This window comes from Pieris brassicae, chromosome 3, assembly GCF_905147105.1.
Source record: "Pieris brassicae chromosome 3, ilPieBrab1.1, whole genome shotgun sequence".
NCBI lineage: Eukaryota > Metazoa > Arthropoda > Insecta > Lepidoptera > Pieridae > Pieris > Pieris brassicae.
The window spans coordinates 9,645,470-9,670,061 of record NC_059667.1 but is presented as its reverse complement, the minus strand read 5'-3'; the positions used below and the strand labels follow the sequence as shown (position 1 = coordinate 9,670,061).

The 24,592-nt window shown below is 33.5% G+C and overlaps 1 protein-coding gene across 7 annotated transcripts; it reads left to right on the top strand.

Annotated features, from left to right (window-relative positions):
• The first annotated feature begins 581 nt into the window (after positions 1-581).
• On the top strand, positions 582-24,451 carry LOC123706704 (PDZ and LIM domain protein 3). Of its 7 annotated transcripts, none has more exons than XM_045656060.1 (12): positions 582-737; positions 969-1,060; positions 9,366-9,514; positions 11,223-11,303; positions 11,686-11,763; positions 12,456-12,630; positions 19,122-19,268; positions 20,581-20,628; positions 20,997-21,085; positions 22,163-22,283; positions 23,267-23,323; positions 24,008-24,451. In XM_045656060.1, the coding sequence occupies exons 2-12, from the start codon at positions 971-973 to the stop codon at positions 24,092-24,094; spliced, it is 1,122 nt and encodes a 373-aa protein (XP_045512016.1). In that variant the 5' UTR covers positions 582-737; positions 969-970; the 3' UTR covers positions 24,095-24,451. The 7 variants fall into 7 exon arrangements, with proteins under 7 accessions (XP_045512016.1, XP_045512017.1, XP_045512015.1 ...); XM_045656061.1 differs by having other exon boundaries at positions 610-737; positions 959-1,060; XM_045656059.1 differs by lacking the exons at positions 582-737; positions 969-1,060 and adding an exon at positions 3,343-3,506.
• Positions 24,452-24,592: the final 141 nt, after the last annotated feature.

Below are 24,592 nucleotides of genomic sequence, written 5' to 3'. Positions count from 1 at the left end.
GGCAGCATTTCCTCACTGTATTGCGATACTTATTCGTTGAGCCAGGAAATCACTGGAGTCACCGGTCGTATCTACCATATCTATATAATATTAAATACATAATACAGTTAAAACCGTTTACGACGACATCGTTTAGACAACTTACCGGTTATATTGACCAAAATCATCAATCAAAGTACTTAATAACACCGTCATCAGCTGTTACGTCTACCGGTTTTTACGTCCAATTAATCGTAAGTCCCTTCGATTAACGTATAAAGATGTCGATCTTATCGGAGACAGCATTCTGAAGCAGTAACATAAGATAATACTTTTCACGCGCAGCCCAGACTTACAACCAAATCTTGTTTATTATATATACTTCCTCTACAAATGTATCTATTTGGTATATAAAAAATCTCTGATTCCATTCAGTTAATAAAAAATTTGACCCATTTTTATTAAATTTCTAGACTAATTATATAAATATTGTTTACCATTTCGCATTTCAGTACTCGTAGCTAACTTCAGGCACAGAGTACATCCGTCTATATATACATTGTGTTTAAGTTCCAATCGATTTATCTTAGATCCGTCCATTGAACCGATCGAAAGAATTGCGATTTTGGCCCAGAAACAGTTCGCTTTTAATCACGCCACACGTCTCACGCGTTCGACGCGAAAAATAGACATTGTTTTGATCCCGGGATTGAGCTTACACTGTTCAACCGGCTTACGACGAGATAGCACGCCCTCTGGTGAGTACACGTGTCTTAATAAAAGAGTATTGTTAGAGGTTTAAAATGGCATAATCACCGGCGTTTTTAATTTAATTCGCTTATTAATTTATTAAGGCATTATATATCTATATGTTTATTTTTATTACATTTCTATTCGTATTAAATCAATAATTTAATTCCCGTCTTGAGCGGCACTGCCTTGCGATGCGATGTGCAATTTGCAAATAAATTAATTACAGTTGTTTTTAGCAATGCCTATGTATCAACGGCCTCCGTTCTGGCGTGTGCCTCACCAGCGACGCGACCCTGAAGACGATGCCAGTAACTATGCCCGGAAGAAAGTGAGTTTCTTTGATCTTATACCAGACTCAGTTTATTAGAGCAAGGTTAGCCGAGTGGTAAGCGTGTGAGACTGTTTCGTTTAAACTGATAAATTATAAAAAAATATTTTATAACTTACAACCTATTCCGTGGCGGTGCGGAAATATATATTTAACAGATAGACATGTTATTAATTGAACGTACGAAAGACTGTCGTGTCAGTGCGGACACATTACAGCACTTTTAAACTCAAACTCAAAATAACTTTATTCATATAGGTAAACAAGTACACTTATGAAGAAGTTAAATTAATTGTAAATTTACATTTACTACTAGTTCGTTAGTCAAGGGCGTAGAGCGGTCAAGAAGAACTGGCAAGAAACTTTCCGCCACTCTTTTTAATCGCTAAGTTTTGAGTCATACAAATTGTTTGAACTGGCGAAAATAAATCCCAAGATTATTAGGGATCCAGGATTAGGATAATTTAAATATATAAAAAGCTTTATTGATTAATTTACGTTTAACGAGGGCTATAAATTTATTTAGTGATAATTATCTAATTTCGCTTGGGAGTTTGTTGCAAAAACGAATACAATTTCCATATAAAGAATGGTTTATCTTCTGGAGCCTGGTTGGTCGTACACTCAAATTGGTTCTGTTTCGAGTATACCATTTGTTTTAAAATCATTTATATTTGTTTTTTACATACAACAAGGCATAACATCAGTAATGAAATGACACGAAATGTGTATTTCGTTGGAGAAAGTGGCATTTCTGTGTTTCCTTGCTTTTTAAGAAAAGTAATCAGCCTACGAAACTAAAACTATGTTTCAAACAAAACTAACCGCCACGCCAAATTCTTAGTATTAAAACGCATTTTAATATATTCCATAATTCTTCGACTCTTTAAAAGAAATATTCCTTATGTGTATCTTTTAGAAAATGAAAATATATACCTAATATTACGTCATTTGTTTCCTCTCTCTCTCAGTAGAACTACAGCATAATATTATTACTTAAGATAAATATTTGGTTTTATTCCATATAGAGTGAAAATATCTATAACAGACCTCGCTAAAAATAAGCAAGGTGATGATGCCAGCCAAATTATGCGTCTCCACCTTCAAAATGATTAATGAACTATTTATAACGCAATAATAAACGCAGCTCATGAATCAATCAACGTTAAACGCAATAACATGCTGATTGATATTTCTTAGGAAATGAATGTCAAAAATACTAAAATACTATTTCCCCGTTTTAAATGCACTGCTTCAACTAAAGTCCTCATCCGTCTCTTTTCATTACAGCGTAAGTACAATTTGAATAAGAAACGAAAGGGTGCTTGAATTAAATGAGTTAAAATAAATATTAAGAAATAGATACAAATACTACAGTTAACCTGCTGAAAAATATTTGCTAAATAATCTCTTCTTTAAGTGTCATTTTGTTGCAAAACTTAAATTGCCGGTTATCTTGTGCTAGTCTTAATAGCTGTAACAAGTCGTATCGATGATGACGCAAAACGTTTCCGAGATATGGGACTTTCCGTATTTTAAGAGACAAATACGTCGGAGATGTAGAAGCTTTTATGTATGTGATCTTAATTAAAGATTTAATTGTAAATAAAACCATTTATTAACATTATTCAAATTGATTTCAACCAACGACTATAGCTACACACGGAACGTTGGTATAATTCAATAGTTTTACTTCGAAATAAGTTCTTATAGTTAAACGTTTTTTTTGTCTTGTAAATTTTATGTTTGATTTAATTTTAATAAGTTATTTCAAAGAAAGCATTGTTAAGTGCCTATCTCATTCATTGTCCGCTGATTTGTTTTTTTACGTAAAGAAAATAATTTTTGTAGTATTTTTATTTTATATGTATTTTTAATATTTTGTAACATTTATGTTTACCAAAGTTGTTATATATTTTAGAAAATATACTGTAGATGTAGCATGATGTATGTAGTGATAAAATTCAACAAATAACCTAAAAATAAGTAATAGATATTCGTGTGCTCGTCTTAGTCAACCAACGTTTGGATTCCATAGAAAGCTTATACCATTTTTCTGGAAATCCATTGCAAGTTTTTTTGTAACAGTTCAGCGGCCTTTACGAAATTCCCGTAAGCAGAAGACTAAATATTTATACTCTATGTAATCACTGTTGATTGTCTGTCAGAATTGCATCACGGGAAAAAGAACTTCCGTATCCAATTGGGTCGATAGAGGGTTACGCGGGGAGGGGAGGGTGTGATATGTGGTGGAGCTAATTTTGCCCACACAACGTTTTACACCGTCGTGCTCGCTGGTCAGCGCTATTGCGCCCGCGCATAACCCTTAACCATGGGGCGTCTGCATACATTCGTTGTGACATTGAGGCGAGAGACCCGGGAGACGAACTGGGGTCTTCGACTCGTGGGTGGATCCGATCTGGCAACACCACTCATCGTTACTCGGGTACGAATCGATGTAAACAAACAGTTGGTAACATACTGTGTTTTCTCATTTCTCTGAACAGAAGTAGTAGAGGCTTTAGGTTCGCATTTTTTTTTCATAAATTTCCTTTTCTCCCGGCTCTTGTGGTGCGGGATTTTATAGACATATTTTGTTAAGAAATTTCCAAATTATATATATATATATATCTATATTTCTATTCCTATATATCCATATGTTTGTTCTTAATTAGATCTCTGAAGTCTGAAATAAGGTCCACACAAATATCATATGCTCAAATAGTTGTCTCTAAATTTTATTCAACTTATTAGTCGAATATTAATTATATTTCAAAATAATTTCATTTAAATGTAGTTATTATATTATTTTAATTTGTTTTAAGTTTAATAATTGCACCTTTGGTTAAAAATAAAAGCGTTGTTAATCATAAACTAAATCAGTCAATACGATACTTGTCACCGAATTCTCGTGACCCAAATAGCAATGAGCTTCCGGCGGTCGCTATACAATTATAACAATTAGTTTTCGAGATGTTTCTAGAAAAACTAGCTTATTGGTAAAGATTTAACCTGGATATGGAGTAATATGTAACTACTATGTAAAGTTCTACCTTTTAATCATGTACCTTATCGTACAGTTTGGCAGTGTGCGGCAGAATATGCCAAGTTTAGATTGTACCATCAGAATATCGTGCAAATTAAAGATTATTATAATAAATAATATATAATCTACTGTTAATTGTTAAAACGTAGTGTTAGCCCAAGCGAGTTCCAGCTTTTATTTTATATTCTACGTACTGAAAAGAAAATATTGCAGTCGGCATCAATCAGAGAAAATGTCTCCTACAAAATAATTGCCAATGTTACAAATGCATGTCCTACATGGACTACTATAATACAGAAAAAAACACTTAAATCTATTGATATTAAGCCTTGAAATATCAAAGGAAAGCAATAAATTGGTTTTCAGAAACATGAATCACCGTGTAAGTAGTATGTCGAACGGCTCGTTTATTTATACTCCTAGGCTAGATTTAGAGCAATACTAGGTCCGTACAACTAGATTAATATTCGCAAATTATTTTTCTATTCAATTATTTTCACTGTTGAATTATTTATTACACAGTAATGGGTAACATTGATGATTAGGGAGGCAGCGGCTCTTTCACTAAGAAGCAATCTTACACCCAAGCAAAAAAATAGATACTAATAAGATCATCAAATTAACCTTTTTAGATCTAGGCCTCTGATTGTATCGGTTTCATGATCATTTGTCAATCTAATAGACAAGTCAGCCTTCTGTGTACACACCGTCGACTTTTAGGGTCTTAGGAAAGCCGGTTTCGTCACGATATTTTCCTTCGCCGTTTGAGCGAATATTAAATGGGCACATATAAAGAAAGTTTATTGGTGCACAGCCGGGGATCGAACCTACAACCTCAGGGGTGAGAGTCGCACCCTGAAGCCACTCTACCAACACTGCTATGCTATAAACAAAATCAAAATTTTTATTCTGCTCTATTCTAAAAAAAATCCCTATTGCGTTGTAGCAATTTAAGATTTTGTCTTAATTTTCTTGGTTCGTTAGCGGCGTAATCTATATTCTAGAAACAAAGATATTATTCTGTAATTAAGACGAAATTATTTTAATTAGACTTTCGATTTTGTACTACTAAACTTGTATGATTGCATTTTAAAATCTTCATGTGTATACTAATAAAGAACTAATAAATTTTTATCACACCATCCGGCTACATTTAGATATAATACATATATGACGCAAGATAGTAAAGGATGATTTCAGAAAGACTGCATGTTGCTGACATCTTCCAAAAGCTTTATACCAATTCATGTAAACAAAATGCGCGTCCATTTTTACTGGAAGTTATTTTGCCATAAATAAATCCTTAACAAAGTATATTTTTAATTTGTAATGTGTACTGTTTAATGTTTAACTGAGTATTTGTAAACTATACATAAATTTCAATCGAATGAGCTTTAAAAATTCTTCAGTTATTAACAAATAGAAACTGGGCTTTCTACGTTTGCATCTGATTACCAATACGTAAGTGTCCGCTAATTAAGATCGTTTAGAAAAATTTATACACTATTCCGACATTTAATAGCAGTGTTAATTAAGTTAATTGTTGTTTATTGAGCCTAGATTTTTAATCTAGATAACAATTAGGTCAAGATGCGTTGACTAACAGATGGAGGATGTATGATGAGAACCAAAAAATAGACCAAGGTCCACCAATATGGGAACGAAGGCCAGTAGATAAGTGCAATACTCATAATATTAATCGATATTATAAACGAATAACTTGCGTATATTGCTTGGGATTATAAATACAATTTAACAAACACTAACCAGAACTCTTGATAGTTTGGTCACGTACTTGATAATGATTTTAATTTTGAATATATAGATTTTATTATCTAGTAGTACAGATAAAGGCTGGCCGCCTTATTCGAGCGATCTCTTAGAAAAATAATTAAATTAGATACGGTATAAGATTTTCTATTTGTAAAGAAATCCACGAATTTTATTATTATATTTTTGTTTCGTTTCAAATAGGATGTAAAATATACACTTTAATATTCAATTATATATTCGATGTGACATCTTGTATATGAGTTTCATGTCTACATATATATACTATAGTATTTATATTATAATATATATATATATATATATATATATAATATTTGTATGAGAAGTTATTATACGCGTCACCATCATCAGACCAGATGTAAGTATTATATATTATAAAAAATACTATAAATTCAAATTAATTAATAAATAGAATGAAAGACGTTTATTATGACCTTAATTATTAGTGTGTGTGTAGTAATGGAGTAACATTGGCATCATTATTTCACTATATGACAAACTGACGTAAAAATATACGCACACGATATCCTTCTAGAACGCTGTAGACTGATTTCTTATCCGATACAGAAAATAGAATCTACTGAAAAATTATAGAAACGCGTAATATCGAGATTAAAAGTGAGTTCTTGATAATCATCATCGATCATATGACCGTTAAATGAACATCTTATAGTGCCTCTCCATTACTGGAGGTTGGCCGTCAGTCTCGTGAAGCATGTCCTGGGCCAGACTCAGCAACTCTTCGGCTCGTCCCTTCCACTCCCTAACGTTACGAAAACGTGGTTTTATCCTTCTACCAACACGCAGTTTATCCTGGATTTGAACATATACAATACATAGTGAAACTCATATCTACATTTAAATAAAAGCTTTTTAACGGGATGAACACGAGTTTATAACTTAAACACTATTCAATACTTTACAGAAGTCGTGGTTATAGACGAAAACGCATATATTTGCGTTGAAAAAGTTTTATTATTATTGTATACGGTATTTATACAATTTACGCTCACTTTTCCAATGTGTATTTATTTATTGATTTATTACTCTTAAAAAATCATATTTTTGTAACTATTTCACGATAATCTGTCAATATAATAGGGAAGTAGGTGATCAACCTCCTGTGCTTGACACACGCCGAATTTGTGGGTCTAAGGGAAGCCGGTTTCATCACGATATTTTCCTTCACCATTCGAGCGAATGTTAAATGCGCACATAGTAAGAAAGCCCAATACGCAAGCCGGAGTTCGAACCTACCTCGGGGATGAGAGACGCACGCTGAAACAACTAGGCCAGGCTGTTCTATATATTACTCTTACACATATTAAAATTCCAATAATGGAATATTTATGGTATTATATAAGAACAACATACGTATAATTAATATTTAAAAATACACTTTCTTTATTTTGTTTTATTAAAAATAATTCGTCATGAAACTTTTCCACAGTACACCTGTCCTCGGCATTGAGTCATGATGGATTTGCACAAATCACCAGTCAATTTGTCGGCCTTTATCAGGTCGATGTTTTCAATAAAAGTGTCAGTGACGGTTGGCACGACAACGTAGGCGGCCGCATTTAGCTTGGCCAATCGCCAACTTAGTGCATATTATACAAATCTCCCCAAACGAATAACAAGGTCATTACAGTTATGGATTGAACCCTTTTCATCAATCTATTTTGTTACAAGGTTAGAAGTCGTTTCTATCAAAGGGAATAAAATAAAGAATAATATGTTATGTCTAGTTGTATTTATTTTAAATACTACTTATCCGTGCCTGCTATTCATAGACAACTGTCACAAAATACCGCCTATTTTACAACTAACGTCAAACAGAAATGTCTACACATGAAGTACTTTAAGGGTGCTCTTTTAGCATAACTTTTTAATACAGTGAATATTAATAATTATTATTATCAAACTCATGACTCGTTCGTTATATGTACTGTGTTATGAGGCACTATTGAAAAGTACGTATCTTTTTCAATTTATCCGTGAATTACACGTTACATATTTACGTTTCATTGCCGGAATTTAATTACATTATTGTATATGTTATTGCAACCCATTTTGGGTTGTATTGGAATGGCTAAATTTTTATTGTAATTTTATTTAATCATTTTTGGCTTAAATTTATAATTTTTTCGGGGTTTTCCAAATCCCGGCAATTTGATTGTTAATATACATTTTTCATTAGAATATGTTTTTAGTAGTAATTTTTTTCTAAACCCTATCATATAAGTTAGTTTAATATTAAAAATTATCTAAGTTACATAGGTAGAGCATAATAATTTTAGAAAGGTAAACGTAGAGCACAAAATGGTATAGGAAACACGGATCTAGCCTGATCATGTGAATGAAGATTCAATGGAAGATGTGTTTGAATACGTAAATTTGTCTAAAATATTATATAGCTTACATTATTTTCATCGAAATATTGAAAAAATTAGAATTATTACTACCGTTCTCGATACCACAGTTTTGTTTATTTCTTTTGATTAGATGGTTTGCAACCAAACAATTCACAATTTCAATATAAGTATAGATTTTGGCTATATTCTGAAGTACGTTAAACAAATAACTAAAATATCTTGACCTAGCTCATTATTAGTAATGTCATGGACTACGGTTTTTCAACCTCACAGGTGAAAATTATGACATAACATTGCTCATACATGTATTTTTAGTATCTTAAGCGTCAGCGAGTATTTTAAATATATACGAATTTGTTCATTGCAAAACTTAGATGCGACATCATTTGCTATATTTCCTATAAAGCCACTTTATTTCCATACTATTAAAAATTTCATATCAAATGGGTGTGAGTTTTTTAATCTACGTTAGTTATTGTTATTTCCGGTTTTTGTGTTCTGCAAAATGGACCACTTTTAGGTAAAGGCCTTCTCCGGAACTTTCCGTTTGGATATGTTGATATTTCCATTACTTAAGATGTTTATTAATTACTTAACATGTCATGTGGAAGATGGTGTAATGGTTGCAGCGGAAAGTTTATTGCCAGTTCTTCTCTTCCGTTCTACGCCCTTGATTTGAGAACTGGCACTAAATGTAAAATTAGAAGCATTTTTATACATTTCTGTTTTTGTTCATAAGTGTTACCTGTATATGAATAAATGAATTTGAATTTGACTCATTAAATAAAATCCAGTGAAGCTTATCATATTAATTCTTTATAGACAAGTAGGTGTTCAGACTCATATTCCTGATCCACGATACTTTAAAAACATAAAAAAATCCTTTGTTACACTTTTGGTTCAAACGCGTGTGTATGAGGGTTTTAAAAATAAGCAAAATAATCTTATACACAGTACCGAACCATACAATCAAGTTATTTATTCACAAAAACCTAAATTCCAATATATTATTATAACCTTAATTATGTAACTGTTTGAGACGTCATCCACCTGTTTTGTATCAAAATAGTTGACCAATTCATAATAATTCCAGGTGACTCCTGGCACACCAGCTGGCCGCGATTTAACTAGAGGTGATATAATCGCGAAGGTTGATGACTACGATGCGAGGGACTTACGACATGAAGACGCGCAGAACCTTTTCAAAAACGCCAAAAATCAAATAAAACTTGTTGTTCAAAGGTAATTATTTCAGATACATACGTTAATACAGGCGAAAACACTTATGAAAGATTTCTAATTCTATTAATTACTTTGATGTCAAATTCTTTTGATATACGATCCTGGAGGGGGATGTTAAGAATACCGTGGGCAGTAAACGCACCAATGCATCGATCTTTATCCAGCTCTATATTTAAAGCAGTTTATGAAATATATTCCGACAACGCATCATTTCGTACTTTGGTCCCACAATGCGTACGGGCGACGAGAACCTAGAGAAGCTGATCGTGATTTGCAACACTGAAGGCTGGATCGCGTGGACGCTTGCCAACGGAACAATCAAGTCAAAATTATATCGTTGTAAAACCGCAGGACTGAAATTGGTGGAGTAAAATTATTCGCGCCTGATCTCACTGTTCTGACCACGATACTCAGACATGAGTTACCGACCCAGAGAGATATCAAGTTATAAGATATTAGTTATAAGGTCCTATAATATTCCTACATAGTTTTGTTCCTACATTGTTATGTACAGAACTAATTTAGCACGCACTGTTTTATGAAACTAAGTCCCATGTTCGAATCAGAATAAAAAAACAACAACGTGAGGTGAATGAAACGCGCGAAACGTTCTTGTGAGATCTTAAAATATATTAAAAAGTTAGGCTAAAACCTTAAGGTATTTCATAGTTCATGTGTAGACATTTCTGTTTGACATTAGTTGTAAAATAGGCGGTATTTTGTAACAGTTGTCTATGAATAGAACGCACAGGTTGGTAGTATTTTAAATAAATATACATAACATATATAACAAACGATTATTATATGTTTTTCTGTATATCACACACAGAAAAATAATAAGGAATAAGTGTGTAATGTGTGCGTGCTGTGGTAGTAACTAGTCCTGGCTCAGCATTATACTGTGGAGCAGACGTGTTTCATACACACCCCAACAGTTAGTTTGCGCCTCAGATGCAAAAAAAATAAAAATTAAATGTAATAATAATAATAAAAAATAAGAATATTTGTTACTAAAACTATTCACTGTGCTAAATGAAGTTATAATTAATAAACATGTCCTCAACGTTTGTAACGAAATTCGCATGAACGGATGTCGTGTAAACACAATCCTTGAACTAATTACTGTTTTATTCATGTCCTAGATTCAAATAGAATTACGCTATTACTCATTTCGGAACTTCGAAGACCAGGAGTTTAATTATAATATAGTCTCTCATTACATCTATTACCCCACTATAGAGAATTTTAATTTCGTACATAATTTTATTAAACATTTCAAACTTAAACTAAATAGATGATCAAAATTAGTTCTTAATGAAAATAATCTTCTAGAAAATTTTAGAATAATAAAAACATTTATACATTAAGGTTTTTCTTTAATTATCTATTTTGTTTGTGTCGTTGTATTAAACTCAATGTTAAATAGATGTTCACGAACCATAGCATTCTCGTTTGTTTCTATCAAAATTTAAAAAAGTGATAAGGACAAAACATTAAATAATCATGAATGATTGGAAATCTCCTAAAACTTCCATTTCATCATACTCAGTGAACAATATTTATAATTTTTAGCTTAAATTCATATGTTCCAGTATTTAAATATCCTAGAAACATTTCTGGGTCTGTTTCAAGCAATCTTCTTCAGTGCATTTCACAGTATTTATGTTTCATTATTCCATATGAAAGCTCACATAAGAAGTGTATTCAGGAGCAGTTCAAGTCCTCAGTACTACAGTCCATCACCAAGTTACATGGGCAGAGTCACACCTTCCTTCTATTACACTTATGAGTAAGACTTGATGTCGTCGGCATACAAAGCTTTTTATGTTTAATACAAAAACAGTTAGAGCGTGAGCGTAGAGCACGTCATAAAATACTCTAACAATACATATATATCCAACAAAAAAATTAACGGTAATGCAGTCTGACACGCGGTGTAGACGTATCTTCGATAATAATAAACTGATATTCCGCTTAAGGACTTAATGATATATTTATATATTAAATTATTATGTAGTTAGAAATAAATGTACTGATTAATTAGCATGCGTATATATATAGAAATGCTTATGTGATCTTGTAAGCGCATTATGTTCCCTGAATAAACTTGGGCACTTGGACTTGAGCTTAACCCTCCTTGTGTCCTTAATACTAATCTGTACCTCCCTTAGGGACTCGGAGCGTGAAGGGCCAAGAGGCGCGCCTACGCATCGTTCTCCGATACAGAACTCTGTCCCACCACCGTTTAGGTAAGTCCCCAAGGCCACTTATAAACACTCATTAAGAATGTGCTGTGTCCCCTACTAGACCCTGGCAGTAATACTTTTCTAGCAGCAGGGCAAAAATAATTCGTTTTATATAAACTGTGTCCATGTGTCCCAAGATCTGGTGGGAACACGATCTAATGATTCTCTATTATATATATAAAACAACTTCGGTTAGTTAATTATAACTCGAGTACGGACTGATTTTTATTGATTTTGATTTGTTGTATTTGTCTCAGTCCCGAATACAGAATTATTTTTGCAACCCTATCTGTATTTTGTTGATAAGTATTAGTATTCTTATTTGTGATGTGACTTCCTAGTGGCTTCAGCGTGTGACTCTAATCCCTGAAGTCGTGGGTTCGCATATAACATTCCCTCGAACGGTGAAGGAAAACGTCGTTAGGAAACCGGCTTGCCTTAGACCGAAAAAGTCGTGGGCGTGTTTCAGGCTCAGGAGGCTGATCACATAAGTGCCTATTAGATTGACAAATGATCATGAAACAGATACAGTGATCTGAGGCCCAGACCTAAAAAAGATTGTAGCTGTTTTATTCATCTGCAAAAAAAGCACTATATCATCAGTATCTTATATTGGCAAAGACTTCTTCAAGCCCTAAACGGGAAAGATCCCGTCTCTGTTATACACATAACACATAATATGGTATTTTATTTAGGACACCCAGCCCAAAGCCTGGTAACGCATGGCGCGGACCAGAGTCTCTTCCTCGCAGTACACCACTCCTACAGCCCCAGTATTCGTTGCAGCAAGAGGGAGAGTACAGAACTGTCATGTTATCTCCCGACTCCGCCAGGAATGAGGATGTTGTTGATGAGTCTATTACAAGCCAGGTGAGTTAATTTGAATTAAACGAAATAAACGTAAATCTTCTTTTAAGTTATTAGTTAGGTCCATCAATAAAAGAGCGTACCAATTCTAAAACGGCCGGCATCACGCTTGCGAGTCCTCTAGTAGTGTTTAATTGCGATGACATTCCCACATTGGTAATCCTCATCCTCATCTGCAATCGAAAATGTTTTTCACTTTAGACCAAAGCGGCCCTTAATTAACAATGGGACAGTATTACAGGGCTTTAAATAAAAAACAAACTTGTCTATATATATGTATATATATATATACTAATATATATAATAATACGTTTATATATATAAACGTATTATAAAAATGAATAACATACTTTTCTAAATCAAGACAACACCAAACATTACATGTAAAGTAATTACGCTAAAGAAATAACTTTAGATTGGTTTACAAAAGTTAATAATCGTATTTCATTGAAGCAGCACTTGCCGAAACTAATATTATATAGTATATATTATAATATTATATAGTTTTCCAGTCTGAAAATCCATATTGCTGCCAAAACAATTGCCAAGTCCTATGTCACTTCATGGGCAATTGGTAATGCCAAGGTGGCCTATAGCGTAACTCGTAACACATCAAGTGTATTTTCAACATTTTGCTATCAAAATTGAATATACCAAGAATATCGGGAAATGATTAAAAGTGTTTCAAAATCTCAATCAAAACATCATTTATTCATATAGGTATCATAATGTGCACTTATACACAAAGATTAATGGTTCTAATTTTACATTTGCCAGTCCTCAAATCAAGAGCGTAGAACAGACTAGAAGAATTGGCAATAAACTCCCCAAATCCCCAAATCTTAAATCGCCAAAGTTTATTTGACAACATATTTGGAAGCTAATTAATATTACACCCTTGTTCTAATATGGTATACGAACATAAAAATATGATTCTAAAGCACTGTTTTTACAAAAAAAATACAGATATTCTTTATCAATAAATTATTTATTACATCACCATGGATACAAGTCCTTTCGCCCGTCTTGCAAATTTGACTTGCATTACGTTCCAAGTGTTGGCCTTCTTGCTATTCGCAACAGTGTTTCTATATGCAATTGACAATTGCATCGTAAAGGAAGACATCACGAGGAAACCAGCATATAAACATGTGTGATCGTCCAGACACATAAAGCTGGACTACTTAATTTTAATTAAAACAAAATTAAACTTATTTTCATGAAAATTTGGTCTGAAAAACACATTAATTTAAATTCGAAAATAACTTCTGTCTGACATACTTTTAGCTTAATAACCTGCCATCGAGTTTTCTTTTTTCGTCATAATGTTTTCCTCGCAAAACAGGTTACCCAACTTCTAAAAAGAGAGCGTTATCTGGACCGATGCCAGTGCTCTTATGCTGTGATATTAATTAAAAGCCGATAACATATTAGCCGCGTCTTTGCATATAAGTAGTCCATAAATGATTTATTCAATGAATGCCATGAGTTAGAGGGTCTTATAAAAAATAATAGCCTGTATATATATGTATATAAACAAAACGATTTTTTTTTCAAAAACCAACTTAACTTTCGTTCTTTCTATTTATTGTCTAGGTTTGAAAACGAAATGCATTTTCGAGAATTCGTACAAAAAACTAATACGTTTAAGTATTATTTTTGAGGGCTTTGTTTACTTATGCTGACAAGAGGAAGGCTGGGGGGGGGGGGATAAATTGCAGTATATCTGCTTACCTATAATACTTGAACGGCCCCTTTGTCCTAATGTTAATTTTATGATTTTTCGGTTAATTTTGTACAAAAAAGAACGATGCCTTTTGTAGTATAAAGTTTGCTTTTCTGCTAGTTATAGTAATAATACTAATTTTTGAATACATTCAAAATTACCGCGCTATTGAGAGGGGATTTACGCATAGAGCCGAGATGGCACTCGAGTCATAAACAAGCTTCAGGTGTAAATAAACAAATTAATTTAAATGGTTTGATCTTCAGTTGAAAATTAAAACCACAGATTTTGAAAAATATCATTCAATCAATCTCCGGATACAAAAGCAAACGTTTTTATGTCATATTTTTTTCCTCTAATTACAACCTGAAATATAGATTTTTTGCTTTAAGGTCAAAGTCTAATTTAGTGTTGAACACGGATATTATTAAGACTATTACTACTGAGTATATAACTCGTTTTGGCTATACTTTTTTAAATTATAATCAAAAATATAGTAAATAATATATTATTCCCTTATTCATAAAGAAATTAATCATTCTAAAGGTAATGCAATTATGTTACCTAAACTTCGTTCGTTGGGTTCTATAAAATTATTTTGAAGATATAATGGAACCTGTCGACTATTTTATATCTTATGATTAAAGATTGTTGTGTTGAAGAATTTGTTTGATGATTAACGCTTCTCTAGAAGCTACAATGTGACATTAAAAGTAAATCCATTAGTCTTAAACAAAGTTTTTTTTTAATCTTATGACTTTAACGTTTGTTAAATGCACTTTGTCTTATTTGTTAAATTACTTTTACTAATTGTATACATAATCGGAAAAAGGAAGTTTACAATAGTGTAATAGAAAAATAAACTGGACACAGTTTTTATTGCTTTCATAACGGCGGAGGACTTTTTTTTTATAAATGTCATGTCGTATATTTTTAAGGTACTTTTTGCCACCACTGTGTGGAACCAGCTAAAGTATTTCCAAACCAATTTGACTTAGGATCTATCAAGAAAAAAGAAGCAATTCTTAAAAGGGCGCCATCTTGCGAGCTCTCTGGCAATGTGAGTGTCTATGGGCGGCGGTATCACTCAATATCATGTGAGCCTCCTGCCCGTTTGCCCCCCGTTTTATAAAAATAATTGCAATATTCTGGATAAAACTACAGGGAATTACTACAATTCAGGCCATTACCATTTCACGTCTAAAATCTTTACAATTAGCAATAAATAACGGATCAAGGGTGTACGTCGCCTACGCGTTTTTCTCGTCATATTTCCAAAATAGATGCATAGAAAATGTTTAGGGAACGACTGGAGACGCAGTTCGCGATCGTACGCCCGGCAATACGTCCGTAACAATGGCTGTCAACCCAAACTTCTTTCCCAATGGGTACCAGGATCCCAAACATCCCGACGAAGAAGTCGTCTCAAATTGGGTGCGTTGTGATGTGCAATTATTAGTTCTAAGTGACAATCGGGAATTGAGAAAGTTTAATTAATTTTAAAGGTTATGTTACTAAGTTCGTTTCATTCGCTCAGTCATGCATATTTATGATAAGTTTTTTAGGTGATGTGTTTCGCTGTTATTCCGTTATTCGTATTGCTGATCTATCATTATTGTGACTTATATTATTAATGATAATACGCTTAAGGTCGTATATATTTTTATTAAAATTTATATTTATCGTCGAATAACGTCGATATCAGAATCGAAATAACCGTGTTCATGAAGCTTAAAGTATCGTTATCTCGAATGTTCAAACTAATTTTGGCGCACTCGAAATACGTCTTATGTTACATTATGTGATGTAATAACAGCGTCATTATTTATGATCGCGAAATTCTCGGAGGGAAACAGACAAGCTATTGATGCGCTTACGAGGTTTGCGGTCTCAAAACCACGCACACACATTTCTGCGTCTAATTTATTTATTCTGTAAATCGTGTCTGACAAGTCCATTTTAGTTGTCTTATTTCAATTCAATTTGGTACCGTCTCCGGTATTTATTTATTGATTTTCCGTTATTTACAACATGCGTTAACCGGAACCACGGACGCTGGAAAGTTTGATATTAAGTGATTTAACTGAATCATAATTTCTGTGTAATAATGAAGATATTTTTATCCTTCCCCAAACCATAAATTTGCAACCATACTAATAAACTTAAATGTAAATGAATGAATCAGTGGCGCTACAACCTCTTTAGGTCTGGGCCTCAGATTTCTGTATCAAGATAATTTTTTAATCTAATAGAAGAATAGTGATCAGCCTCTTGTGCCTTGGACGCCGTCAACTTTTTGGGTCTAAGGCACGTCGGTTTTTTCGCGACATTTGCCTTCACTGTTCGAGCGAATGTTAATTGCGCACATAGAAAGAAAGAAATTTAAATTTGAAATTTATATACAAACTAAAACAAAAAACGTGAAATTAGTTCAAAAGGATAAATATAAATTTTATTTTACAGTACATAATCATTTAGTTGAATTGTAAACACCGGCTGTTATTTCTATTTATGTTTCAATGTCGGACTGTACTTCAACTATTATGAAACATGTTAGTATCCATTACTCTCAATCGATTAAAGAAATTGAAGAGGATTAGATTTTTATATAATTTGTACACGGAAAAGATTTAATAAATAGAAGGTAGATTAGGTGTTTATCATTTCCATGTTAGCCCAAATGGTTATTTACATAAAAAACACGTGACCCTTGCCACGGAGAATGTTCTAGAATATTGTAACATATTTATAAAAAAGAGCAGTGTTGGCCTAGTGACTACAGCATGCGACTCTCATCCCTGAGGGCGTAGGTTCGAGACCCGGCTGTGCACCAATGGATTTTCTTTCTATGTGCGCATTTAGCATTAGCTCGAACGGTGAAGGAGAACATCGTGAGGAAACCGGCTTGTCTTAGACCCAAAAAAGTCGACGGCATGCGTCAGGCACAGAAGGCTGATCACCCACTTGCCTATTAGATTAACAAATGATCATGAAACAGATACAAAATCTGAGGCCCAGACCTAAAAAAAAAGGTTGTAGCGCCATTATTATTATTTTTATTTATAAAAAAAATCGTATGTCGCTGACTTTTAAAATATGATGTTATAACATGAAAATAACAACCGCCTCCGTACCTCGTTTATTTGATTCCCGGGAGATAATTAGGCCCACACTGGATTTGCTAATGGCAATTTAGGCTTACTTCCATATTATAAACAATCCTTTTTTTGGTTTATTAGGTCTTCCTTGGAAGATACGACCTCCAATTGTTTAAAAGAGTATACTCCTCCTCCTATATAGAGTAAGGCCGGCAATGCACCCACTAAAATGGGTTCCATGGGCTGCGATGACTACCGTTTTTGAGCGTCCCCTTTTGCCTCCTATCCAATAAGAAGAATTTAAAAAAAGTGTTGTCCGTGGACACCCCAAAATGTCGGGTTATAATTAGAAATTTTAGGTTGGATATCTAAGAGGTCTCACCCATGCTTTCCCTAGAAAATAATTGTACTCTACTCCAATAAGTACTTATTGTGAAAACAAACATTTTAGCGCTTACTAAAACGAAATGGCGCCACGAAAAACACGATAACGTTTTATGAAGGATCCAAAGTAAGCCATGCGTCAGTGCTTCGTAATTTCAAATGAACGGAAATAAATGTCGAATTTAGTTTGCACATTGGCACAATTCTCAGTGTTAAATTATATCCGCTAAGCTTCATTCTTGTAAATACAATATATTTCAGCACTCTATCGACATATTACCTAAATAAACGCTTGATAATGTAAACAAGTTATATCCGCTTTTATTTTATCTGTATATAATAAAGCTTGTTTAGGTACTTTGAACTGCTTTCTCTTCTGGTTGAAGCTAGCTAATTTTATCGATTTTTAATTTTCCAAAAAATCCAGAGGTTAAAACTGGGTTCGTGTTTTTGTAAATTGCAAAAATTCGTAGAGTATTTCGTGTGTTACGTAATAGATACTTAACTAAATCATAAACAGCTCACATTATTTTATTTTCAAATTCATCGTTAACAGGGGTTTACACAAATAATATCAGAATTTGACCTCGTACCTATTGACAGACAAGATGGCGGATGTTTACGATCAGCTGTTTTGTATTATTTGTTGAAATATTTTATTTTTAAGATTTTAATGTAATAATTGGATATCTGTCTAAATGCGTATCTGACACGAATTTTCTATTTATGCTAGATTTAACGGGCCCACGGTACGTCATATGACAAAATGTGAACATTAATTTGCGGTTCAGCTGAGAGGGTTTCAATAAATGAGGTATATTTTATCGGCAATTTCTTTGGAAAAATTAATTATTTTAATAAAACTTTTGAAACGTATGAACTTTGTAGCGTGCGTGTACGTGTCTGTTTTATAAATAATATTTCGTCACGAAACTACAGACGACGATGGTTGACTAATTTTACAGAAATATTTTAGTGGAATTTCACGGTCTCTCGTATATAAAACTGATTTATGATACAAAAAACTTACACAACACTAGACAAAAAATACATTATTAAGCTCATCTGTATTAATTTATTGCTATTATTTTTTGCTCCTTTTTTTATTAATAATGTTTTATTCCATTAGTAATAAGACTGTTGGTGTATAAGGTACATGTAAGTGCTAAGCGGTGACTATTTAATTAAGAACTAATTGGGAAGTTACCTTAAGAATAACACTTAATTATTCATAGTTTATACTAAACATTTTTTTAAATAATTCATTCATAATTGAATTATTACAGCCATACAGGACCACGCCCCTGGTATTGCCAGGCGCGAAGGTCCGCCGTGAACCTGGACCCACAGAAAGCTATTTGCGACACCATCCCAACCCAGCCATGAGGGCACCACCGCACCACGATTACCGCGACACACTCATGAGGCAGAAGGTAAAAAAATAGTTTTGCCCACTGACACAGCACATCACTCAATTCCAAGGATGTCTCAGGAACGTCAGTTTACGGCATCAAAGTCAATGTGGCGAATTAAACTATTTATTTTAATATAACATGGTAAACGGACAGGAGGCTCATCTGATGTTAAGAGATACCGCCCATGGTCACTCACCTGGCCTTAAGTCGAATTGGTTCGGGAATGCTTCAGTGGGTTCCACATTTTGGTGTACCAATAAATTACCTAATCACAGATAATGTAGAAAAGACATAGACAAGTTATGTAGCATATATAGGAAAGCTCTAAATTCCTCACGTACCTAAGGCATTTTGTGCCACACACAATCACTATGAGGGCCCTGCAATAAAAGAGCATAACTCTTGAAATACCGGCAACGCAGTCGGGAGCCTTCTGGTATTGATGCGGAGTGCCTATGGGCTGCCGCTTTACTTAACATCAGGCGAGTCCAGCCCATTTACGCCGTTAGACATCAGCACGCCACATAAATCTTTTGTCTAGAAAATACACCGCATATAACAGCTGCTGCAAAGACCAGCTTTTTACCCATAGCCAAAACCCAATGTATCTTGAAGTTGTTCACAAACATTCAGAAGCTCTTGGAAGTAACAAAGCAATTCAATGGACACATGTAGTTACCATCCTAGAATCGAACCCTCGTAGAGGTACACTCCTTTTTATAAAAGATTTGTAAATCTCAAAACATACTAAAGTTCAAACCGATTTCTCCAGTTATAGATGACTTCAAATTTCTTAATCACCATCCTACGAGTGACACACATTTTATGACATAACATATGATTTGGCAGTTATTTTATATTTTGCAATACATAAATAATTCTGTAGGTTGTCCACGCACGAAAGCACACTCACACAGCTTTGGCTTAAAGCACAACACTACATTCTTACAATAACCTTAAGTATAAAAAAGAATTCTTAATTCGATTAGAAATCGTTTTGAATTCGTAGGAAAGTTTCACTGGGGGTAACGAACTTAATTCTCCGCATTTCTATGAGACAGAAAAGATATATTATATACTTCAGGTACTCTCGAATGTCGGTAAATGGACCCACAAAAGGTGTGGTCTGCTATGACTGCCTTTTTTGGGTGTCCCATTGGACCCCCCCCCGCCCATCCTATAAAGAAACTTTCTTTAAAATTACTTTTTTTACACCGAATATTTTATTCTATTGGTAATTCTAATTATATTCATTTGAAACTGGATTACGTTCACACTTAAAAATATCAAAATTGTGTAGTTATATATAAATATTTTTGGGAAAACTCAGGTGGCAGAATCGGTGCTACAGCGAGTTGTTGGTGAAGACGCGAATAAGGTGGATAACATAACGCATGCAGGATTCACATTACTCATTTGTCGATATACATTTAATAATATTAGCAAAATAAGTTGTCAACTTAAATTGTACAGATAACAAATTTTCAATACGTTCCTTTTGATGTTTTAGCACGGAATTCGCAAGACCAGCAAACAATTATTGTCTTATTTACAACTAATTTTGCTATACACCATTTTATATCATACAAAGTAGCAATTATAGATGCTATTTAATAATCTTGGGTTAAAATTAACCATCATACTCGAACATAATTTTCTATTCATTTCGTTCACAAGTTGCGTGGTTTTAGAAATGTCATTTTTGATCAAACTGATTTAGGTCAAAGAGTGAATGTAATATTACAGGTTGTTCACAAGCAATTCAACTCTCCAATCAACTTGTACTCAGAACAGAACATAGCAAACTCTATCAGACAACAAACATCTCCTTTGCCGTGAGTATATTGCTTACTATAAATATTAAATTATTACGTGGTGACCACCCTTCAACTAAAAATAATACGCATTCCTCAAAGGCCATAATTACCTGAGTCACGTTTATCTTTGAACTGATTTTCAAGAGCATGGCTATTTGCCAAACGAAAATATCTGACATTCTCATATTGTTAGTCTAGTTTCTAGGTTTAGGTCTTATGCGTAATCTAATTTAGATGGAAAGTTAATTTCTTATAAATTGTATTAATAGTCAACACTCGAAAATATTCCTACGTAGGCGTAATATTTATGAGATATTTTAGAGTTTTAAATATTTTATGCACAGACTACAAGACAGTATTATTATACTGATACCTCAGATAAATTAAACAAAATATTACATCTGTAATATATCTTACCATAGTGTCTGTGGACAGGAATTTTCATACAGTAGACATTTCTGTATGAGAGAAATATGACCGCCATAGCGCTAGACTATTTCAACAATATACTTTAAATTGATTTTGGAAACCAGTCATTAGCCAACTGAAACGATTTTCGAGCAGCTGCAAATGTAATTTCAACATTTTAATCGAGTTATTTGTTTCAATAGCTCTAACGGCTACGGCCGCCCTCACGTTGTCAAGAGGCAAGTGTTTTACTAGAAACGAAGCCAAAAAAGCTGTCGACGCCCCATTCTAATGACGCATTAATGCTTATTTTTACTTCTATTTTTCGTCTCCTTCAACCATGGCGGCCAAGTCGACATGTTAACTGCGTTAAACGCGAATTTAATTACTCTTCAGCGATGTAATCGGTAACAATTGACATTGACCTAAATATTTCGCCTTACGCTATAAATGTTGTCTCTGATTGCATCGCTATTAATAAAATACAGTGTTTCCAGTCTCACTGTTGTGTAGATTATTGTTATTTCAAAAAATACAGTAGATTATATATAAAACTTTTAGAACCACACTAAAAACCTTTACTTACAATCTACTGTATTTTTACTGGCAACATTACCCTTTCTTTAGTCGACTAACTAGTCACCTGTTGCGCCTCTAACCGACTAAAAACTAACTTGTGGGCGTTAGCTCGAAGCCCTACGACCCGGCCAAGTCGGACACGTACCGAGTACTGCAGGAACAAGGTCTGGGGGACGCGCACGAAGTCCCAACACCGCAGACTAAGGTCTTCACGGCACCAGCCACTAAGGTACGGATCGTAAGCATGTTTTTTGTCTACGGTAATTGAATCGTGGGATTTAAGATCAGCCAAGTGCCACATTGCCTTTTTTATTATGTTGACGTAACCAACACTGTAAAGTCATTATAATTTAATCTTCTTGATACTTAGTATGAAAACATAAGAATTACGTTTGTTTGTATATAACTCTATAACTGGCTCGCCCGTACTCTCTCCGTACAGACTTACACTAAGATTCAGGACAGGTTTAGTGCTAAGCCTGATTCCCGTACGTTAAAAAAGGATTCTGACAGTCTCTTTTCTGAATAAGTAAGTTAAGTAAAAGAAATATGAGTAACGTAAGGGGCAATTATTTATTTTTTCAAGCATTCATTCATTTGTAAACTAAAATTGTTTTAGAATCGACTCTAGGCAACCTAGACGGACAAAATTTAAAGATTCGTTTTTTATTACTGTCTAAATTCACAATCTAATTAATTGTTTAAGCGATAGATAGCGTTGTGCATGTGAAGAAACGCGATGGCATAATGACAACTAAGATTTATATAGTATTTGGGGTTTGACAAATTTATTTTTAATAGCCAATCACAGATTAGGGTAAATAACCGCCTTCACCGGGGAAGGCGAGGACCTTTACTTCGCACTTCGCTCGCTGTAGTGAGTTTCCCTCGTGCCCTTCAGGCGATTGAACATCCCACAGGAGATGCCCTTGCGCTGCCTCGGGATAAAACGCCATTCTGGCCTCAGCTGAGCTGTAAGGGCCCTTAAAGCCAACAGCGAGATTCCATTAAAACAAATATATATTTTTAAGTTTTTTTGTTTAAGTTAAAGTCTCTCTTATATTAAAAAAATACTTTAAAAGTGTAATTTGTGGTGTGTCATTCCATGATAGGTTGTATTGTGCAATTACTTTTATTTGATATAATTAGAACCGTATCCCTATTTATCCATAAAACACTATAATGTTTTTATTAATAATATTATTCACACAGCAACCGGTGCCACCAAAAATTTCGAAAGAGGCATCACAGGGAAAACAAACGACCTTCGTAAGTATTTAAACGCCAATTATTATTAAGAAATGAATGTTTTGACCCCATACATTGCATTGTTTATGTACATCTTAACGTAATTAATGCGACTTCTTTTAAGTATTAAAATGTTAATTAACTTTGATGGTGCGTTGTTTAAAGCGACTTCAAAAAGATTATGAATATTGAATATTATATTGTTGGAATTGGCTTTCAAGTTATTTGTGTTATATTATGTTGATGTATTGGCCACAAATTTCTCTATTTGATTCAATTAAATTATTTAATAAACAGTCCCAGTTTAAATAAAATCGCTTCAGTAATTATTAAGATATAGTTTTTCGCGTTTCTGTCGTCTACAGACGTATAGTACCTTAATTAATTAAAAGTAGACAGGTATTGGTTTAATTGTTTTATGAGCATAAAAGTTACTTCTTAGTGTGTAGACACATTTCTGTAACTGATTGCTTATTTTATTAAGCCCATAGGCGGGTTAGTCTCCAGTAACTTATTCGCAGTTTGCAAAGCTATCTTTTCTAAAATTTTGCAATCATTTTTATATTTCTCATTTATTGTTTCTTTTTTTTAATATATTTTGTTACAGTCCTGTTAGTAATTTATTAAGTATAAAGCATGCTGTGTTTGTATTGCACGTTTGCGAAATAAAATATAAAAAAAACAATTAAATAACTTATTTTTCAGGTGAACTCATTACATGAAGAGCACATCATACAATCGAACGCGTTCAAACGTCTCATGTACAATGTTCTCGGGGAAACGGAATTCTAGCCATAGACAACTTTAAGTCAACTGTCATTTTGCGTTCCTCAGAATTGTGATAATCTATGATTCAAAGAGTTTTTAGTCGGTTAGTTTGACATCGACTGATGGAAGGGCGCCATATTTAGAAATTTAAAGACTAACAAATTAATGTAGGAGATAATCTCCGGTGTGTAATGTTATTTTCGGTGGATTAATTATTCTAATACTCGAGTATTAGGTCTTACATTGTAAGTAGGTAAATGTTAAATCTGTTTATACAGACTATATTACATGTTATGAGTGTACTATCTAGTCAGATGACCCGAGCTCTGGTCGAGAGGATAAGTTTCGAAATATTTTATTAAATTATTTATTTTTATTTAACTTGCGTTTCATTTATAATCTTGTCTAATAGCTGACACTACTTTCAACTCTAATATTGTACGTAATCTCAAATATGTGACATGGACATTTGAAAAACACAAATAATATAAGAATTTACTAATAATGTAAAATTCCTTTAAA